We start from the raw sequence: 7,426 nt of genomic DNA on the forward strand, positions 1-7,426 counted from the left end.
ACCCCATTCCTTCCGACTGCCATAGCCTAAACTGAATTGCAAGGCCATCCATAAATTGCTAAGAACCATGGCGTTGAAGAGCAGATCCAATTCCAGTGCTAGGTGCGGGGTGTTGGAGTGAAAGGTTGAGTTTGTCAGGTTTCATCGACAAATTGATGTGCCTGTTGTTTTTTTGAAATATGAGAGATAGGGTGACTCAAGCTAGGCTTCATCAGGATCGCTTCTTCCAGAAACTCCACAGAATTGACAGCAGCATGTGACGGGAGGCTCAGAATCGGTGCCAACATCTGAAGCATCGTGTTATTGACTGGTGTGAAATGGGAGAGCAGTCTGTAGACAATGCAATCATATTCAGGTGGACGGAACAGTAAATTTCTCCGACAAAAGACTTACCTGAAAATAACCCGGCGTCTGACATGAGGAGAAACCGGTGGGGTTTCTCCATATAATTAGCCGATAGGCTAATTATGCCCACCTTAACACTTAAGTTATATGATCATTAATATAAATAGTTAAGTCAACTTGCGTGGCCTCCAAGGCATAAACATAATATATATAGAGCCTCGTAATTAGTTTATGATCATCATATTACAATTTATGTTATCATTGAAGACTTTTGAAGGTTTGCACCCTTATAATCACTTATTCTTTTCATGTATTATCAAGTACTTATTATGTTCATGTATTATCAAGTACTTGCAGTTTTATTTCCTACTATATTTCACTAGCAAACCATTTTATTACAAAATACCACCAACCACCCAAGAAACTAGCAGACCTTCTTACAAAGCCACCACATTTAAATAGCACTAAGCATGTTAATGTGATTTATGCCATCAAAATGCATGTAAAAAATTTTATAAAACATGAAAAAAATTTAAAGAAGAAAACAAATCTATCTATTAACACAATAATTCTCCAAGCGAGCGAGAATGACAAGACAAGCAACTCATAAGGCATAGAAAAATCGCAAGGAAGATTACACTTTTGTTTGAAGAAAGTGATATGTAATGTTTGAGACCCATAATTGTCACTGCGCTGGTTTCATCAGTCAATTGAACCACCTTAACAATTATATTAGTCTTTTGGCGCATTTGAAAAGAACTTACTTCAAGAGCGCATAGTCAGTTCTTAAGTTCAAGGATACACAGTCATCTTATAATTACATTTAATTATTCATCAAAAGATACATCAATCTGGTTAAGAGCAAAGTTCTATGAACAATCCATTTTAACAATTTAACCCCACTGATCCAGACCTTTAAGAAATCTAAGCTTGCTATGATGCTCCTTAGATAATGGAACTAAAAGCAAAATAGTGTTCTATATCGTGGCTCAATAGCAACCTCTTTCCATGCACATAATCGGTTCGTTGTTGCCCCAAAAAGTTCATAACATGACAAAACAAAAACTAAGAACAAGTGTGTTTAATCATTAACCTCATGAATCCAACATTATGTGCAAACTCCTGTAGCCAATTATTTAACTTCTGGAAACCTTTCAATGGCTAAATACCCACCTTATAATAAAATAGCATTTCCTTGCTAAAATCCATAAAGCCGACATGTTATCAATTTACATTTTTTGGCATCTGAAGAACTTCCAATAGTCAATACTAACAAATTTTAGATTTTGGCCGTCAAACTACAATTAAAATCAGAGGGGTGTGATTGATCGAGAAAATATTCAGCATACTCGACAACTTTTTCTACATGAACCAGGGCTATCTGGACTGCCAACCATATAAACAGGATTCTTCTTACATTCTCCAACAGCAGCCCAATGAGCACAAGATTGGTTTTCATCAACACATTCACCGGTAACTTTCCTTTTAGGATATTCAAAGGCCCTTACATGTATCCATTTTGTAGCAGACCACTTCTCTCCCTCAATAACAGGGCAACTGCCATGCAGACTTGTTTCATCAGTTGTAGCATCTGGGTGAAGACTGAAGAACAGTAGGGCATCCCCTTTGTTGGGCTTCACTGCATACAAAAAAGAGGTTTGAGAAGAGCAGCGAACATTGAGCACATTTGTAGATTTCAGGATGCTAACTTATAAAACACATAGATTAGTAGATTTCAGGATGCTAAAGTTCACATTTGTTAAACGTTACTGAATATAACAGACATTGGTTGGCTCTGCTTTGACTGAAAATTCAATATATGTATCAGCAATACATGAAGAATGGCAAAAGTACTAAAGTTCACCTTGGAAAATAAACAAAACATCTAAAACTTATAAAGCACATAGATTAGTAGATTTCAGGATGCTAACTTATAAAGCACATAGATTAGTAGATTTCGGGATGCTAAAGTTCACATTTGTTAAACGTTACTGAATATGACAGACATTGAATTCAAACTTTCAGCAATAACACCTGAATAGCCACGCTTGGCACATTCTGACCACGAATCATCTTTTGGCTGGCTCTGCTTTGACTGAAAATTCAATATATGTATCAGCAATACATGAAGAATGGCAAAAGTGCTAAAGTTCACCTTAGAATATAAACAAAACATCTAAAACTTATAAAGCACATAGATTAGTAGATTTCTGGATGCTAACCTCTGCATTAGGAAAGACAGTCTCTCCCCCCTTCACCACATCAGATAAATACATCAGCACTGTGGCAATTCTGTGACCACCCATGGCTTGATTGAGTTTATCATGAAAAAAATCAAAATGAGGTTCATATTTCTGGCCATTTTCATAATGTAAAATCTGCATTGCCTCTCCATTTTCTGAATACAGCATTTGCAATACAGATGAGTTTAAGAAAAGAAGAACACACATCAAGAAAATCTATGACAATCTCATTTCAGTGTAATCTCAGTAAATAAAATCAATAGACTAACATTACGAAGAACACAAGTCAAGAAGCAAGTAAACAATTTGTCACCTTTTGGAAGAAATGTCCAAGCTGCAATCCTTTCTTCGATCCTTGCAACAATTTCATCCTAACAGATACAAACACACTTTGTAAACAAACAAAACTACTAAAGGAGTAGACACATTTTTAGAATCTATTCGCTTTGAAGGCTCTAAATAGTATCATACAATTTTGCATGCTTTTCACAGCTAATCTGCATTCATGAACTAACACTTACTTCATTTCTGTTTTACTCCTGCAATTTATAGTTCTGTTCTCTTGTTACCCTCTATTGCACATTTTAAAATCTATTTCACACTTAAAAAGGCACAGAGAGGAGGTTGAGGGATTTGGTTAGGCTTACTCCTCAACAACCAGAAGAGGAGATTAGTCTATTTTCATTTAGATTCCAAATATCAGAGATAAAGTATTAGTTATGGAGATTAGTCTATTTTCATTTAGATTCCAAATATCAGAGATAAAGTATTAGTTACAAGTATAACTTATAAGGATGCAAAAAAAAATCTGCATTGTCCCATAATGGAGCTGTTGGGGTCCTTGCTATTTCTTTCTTTATGATGTTGTATGTGGCTATCTGGCTGCAGTTGTATCCCACACTGTTTTGTTGGGTTGTTTGGTTTGTCCCCTAGCTCATGGTACTTGTTCTGTCTGCCATTTGGCTGTTTGGTTGTACAAGGGTTCAGGCCCTTTCAATCCCGCATTTACCAATATCAAAAACAAAAAAATATGCTTCCAGAAGATGCATATGCCTAGACTCATATGCTACATTCTGATACTTATGACACAATTAGTTAGAAGAGATGTTTAGTAATCAAGAATTAGATTTTAGTTTTAATTCAAAATCAACCCAAAGTCTAAATTTAGGAGGTATGCAGTACTTTTTGCATAAATCCTTATTAAACGCTTAAATGTATGCATTGATCCTGATACTGTACAGAACAACAAAAGCTCCAACTCACTGAGTGAAAGCAAAAAATGGTGTCATACAGAAAATGACGACAGTTTGAACTAAAACAATAACACAAACCTAAATCCTAGCATGTTACATAGTCACCTGGCCTTTACTCAAGAACATTCCTGAGCTTGTTCGGATTTCACTCATAACACTTTTCCCTGACTCATTGTCTGCAACCATGGATTTCTCCATCTTGTCTCTTGACTGCAATTACATTATAAAAACAATAAGGAAACCAAATCTGAGATATGATTTTATAATATAATTTTTTGCATTAAAAAACTTGGAATAATTTACTTGCCAATGCAATGAGATGATCACACTCTTCATCTGTAAGGAAATTCTTGTACAAAAAGGCCCTGGTTCAGCCACAAAGAAAATCCAATATTTAAATGATGCTGCAGAGAACAAATTGAGTACGCAAATCCCAGTATATGTTCAAAAGCATACCTAATGTCAATTGAACACATTTGAATTCTATTTACCCATCTAATTTTTATTTCACAAACCTGGGATGCCAAGACAACTGAGTTACTCGAGCTGGATCAAAGCCAGAAGGTGGACCATATTTCAATATGGAAAGTTTAGATGCATCCTTGCTAGTTCTCAATGGCATCCTATACCTGCATAGAGGATGTCATGCTTAATAAAATTATAGAGATTGTTCACATATTACAGTAAAACATCCTCTACATTGGGAACATTTATGCAGTCATTTCAGCATTCATTTAATTCCATGTTATATAAATTGAACTATTCACAATTTCGTTAATTTTGATAGATTATGCACAAGACGTAACATGCAGTCAGTGCTGTGAACTATACAGGTAAAAGGTGAATTCTTATGTCTAGATCTAGCCAATGCCCCTTCTTGATGTAAGAAACCCCTTAAAAAGCAAGAGAACTTTTCAATTTTTACTTGTATATTAAACCAAGTCTTCCCACTCCACCTACACCCTCCGAGGTTACAAACTCGGCTCCAATAGATTCAAGATGCAATGGCAATACATAAAGCTATGAAGAATCGCGAAGTGATAAACAAACACATATTAGTCAATCGTTATTGCAATGGCTACAAGAAAAAAACATCAATAGTGCAGAAAATACTTGCCATAGAGCATGTAGGCTATTTCAGAGTCTCATTAAAAAGAAGAAATAACTAACTACACTTAAAAACTCAATTAACTTGGCCCATCTGAGCTTCATGCATAGATAAAAGAAAATAGGAAAAGTAAGAAAATTTTCAAACAAAAAGCTCAAAAAACACCTGACCAAATTAAAATTAAGATCGGCCACAATTTTGATAAAAGAATTTAGTCTATTAAAATTAAAAGAAAACAGGAAAAGTAATGGAAACAGTTATTAGAGCGTTATTTGGGTTCAAATTCTCTCATTGTAGTAATCTAGCCCATAATTTCGATAAACGGGTCCCAATGTTTCAGTGTGATGATTATGGAGTGCATTTGAGTGTGATCTGTACTTATGTATCAAAAGAATGGGTCCAAACATACCCTGCCCTGAATTACAGACATCCTGCAACCTCCCCTGAGAATCTCAAGCCGAAGGGGAAAACAAGATTTTGGAACAAAGTTTAAAACATACAATCTTTGAAACTTAAAACAATCCTAAAACCTTGCAATCAAGAATTTAATTGTTCGAATTTACCATTAATTGAAATTTTCCAAAAATTTATGGTTCTTTCAAAATTTTCCTAATAAAGACTCAAAAACCTTCAAACAATCACATTTGTGGGTCAGGGAAGCTACGCCAAAAAGAACATTGCAATAATAGCATTTCTGTCAAATGAAATCCAATTATAGAGATACGACATTGTTGATTGTAGTAACTAGCTAAGGCCCAAACGGCATGCCATCGAACCTGGAGCTATTAGCAACTCAAATCCTTCCTTTGAAAATGGGAAAGCATTTGATGCAGATAATGCCAGATAAACCAGCTCTTTCTCATAATTGTTATTCATGCAGCATTATTCCCTCAACAAACAGTCCAAAAAAAAGGACAACCATATTCTCCATCGATGATCCCAGTGAATGAAAAATTCAAAGAGTCTCGAAATAAAAATACTAAAAATTCACATGTCCCAGTCATCGAAATAGAAAATTCCTCAAAATATCAAATTTATCAGAGGCCTGAATCCCAACATAACCAAACGAAACTAAGGGCGAAACAAGATAATCAAATCCATTATTACAAACTCATATGGCAGATCAACATAAGCTACCTGTACATTAGTATTTCAACCCACCACCGGATCAGAGAGTTCCCATTTCAGAAAATTCATAACTATATCAATGCTTTCAGAACTGCGCCCTAATCCAATGCTACACTATAGACCTCAATCCGGATTTCGATAAACCAAAAAATGAAGCCATCGCATTTAAACAGAACCTAGAGTCAAAACCCTTACAAATGCTTTAAAAACGTCACATGACAAAACCAAGCTCCCAATTTAAGAGATCGATTACTTACGTTTCACCGAGCCATCCAGGTAGCTCCATTGCAGACTCTGCAAATCGGCTATACATTGCCACAATTATCAATACTCCTGCAAACGGCGTCATGGCCGTTCCAATTTGAATCACCACAACAAAACCCAAGCTTTGCCGTGCCCAAAAGATCAGTTGTAGTAACCACCCACTTGCGCTAGTGTAACCAGTTTCGATTGCCCAAAACCCTCAAAATCCCCTTTATGTTTGAATCATTAGTAAATAATGAACTGAATTGACTGACTAGGATAGACAAATTACATGAACAAGTATTTGGAAACTCAGATTCTTACGGAGTTTTTTCCTCTCGTTGACTCAAATTTATTTATTTTTCAAAATTGCGTGTGCGATAAACTGTGGGGGGTTTGATGGTTTTCAAATGACAATCGTCTTGGTTAGAATGGTTGATCAACTTCAACAAACAAGATGATTTTGGAAGATACGCCGCTGTTATTTTACTTTTTCTGTGTGCACCAAATTCAATACATCTGTTTAGAATTAAATGATAAGTACGGATGTATTTAAATTTATAATGAATGGAAATGCATTTGTACTAGTTACTACCTAAGACCATGTCCAATTGATCTAATTCTTGTGATCTGTATTTCCAAACTAACAAGAACATTTATTCTTAGTAGGTAAAATACTTTTTTCTTGGAAAGGTTAGTGTAACCGTTTCACAGACTATTAGGGTGGTTGCTGTCAAAAAAAACGGTTTGTCAAAACAAAGGGATTCCTTTCTTAGAGGATCATCTCAAGCATGAACAAAAAGTTTTCAAAAATTATTAGATAACTTAATAATTAGTTAAGTGAAAGTGAAGGGTAATAGAGGTGTATATCTTTTATTAAGTAGATAGGTTTTTAAAGGATCAGTACATTTAAGTTTCAAATTGTTAAAAAAAACTAGAAACAAGAATAAAGAGGAACAAATGAGGGTTTCTAAGTGATTATGTGATTGTCTTTATAGATGAGTCATTTCTAATACTTAAAAGTCTCAAGTCAAAGACTAATGAAGAGGAGACAATTATAAATTGCTCTCCTCTATGCTTCAACTTCTTCAGGACATAAGGGCTGA

At 35.1% G+C, this 7,426-nt stretch overlaps 1 protein-coding gene across 1 annotated transcript; it reads right to left on the reverse strand.

Moving 5' to 3' along the window:
• Positions 1-1,411: 1,411 nt before the first annotated feature.
• On the reverse strand, positions 1,412-6,897 carry LOC131065823 (probable prolyl 4-hydroxylase 6). The gene is made up of 8 exons (XM_058000461.2): positions 6,335-6,897; positions 4,357-4,470; positions 4,149-4,206; positions 3,947-4,051; positions 2,902-2,959; positions 2,568-2,743; positions 2,380-2,440; positions 1,412-1,984 (listed from the first exon to the last, which is right to left on the reverse strand). The coding sequence occupies exons 1-8, from the start codon at positions 6,424-6,426 to the stop codon at positions 1,686-1,688; spliced, it is 963 nt and encodes a 320-aa protein (XP_057856444.1). The 5' UTR covers positions 6,427-6,897; the 3' UTR covers positions 1,412-1,685.
• Between the last annotated feature and the right edge of the window lie 529 nt (positions 6,898-7,426).

This window comes from Cryptomeria japonica, chromosome 6 (genome assembly GCF_030272615.1).
Source record: "Cryptomeria japonica chromosome 6, Sugi_1.0, whole genome shotgun sequence".
NCBI lineage: Eukaryota > Viridiplantae > Streptophyta > Pinopsida > Cupressales > Cupressaceae > Cryptomeria > Cryptomeria japonica.

Coding starts and splice junctions, on each gene's coding strand:
- LOC131065823 (XM_058000461.2), bottom strand. CDS start 6,426: ATGACGCCGTTTGCAGGAGTATTGATAATTGTGGCAATGTATAGCCGA. Junction 4,052..4,148: donor GTGATCATCTCATTGCATTG/GCAAGTAAATTA, acceptor ATGTAATTGCAG/TCAAGAGACAAGATGGAGAA. Junction 2,441..2,567: donor CTGTCTTTCCTAATGCAGAG/GTTAGCATCCAG, acceptor TTGAATTTTCAG/TCAAAGCAGAGCCAGCCAAA.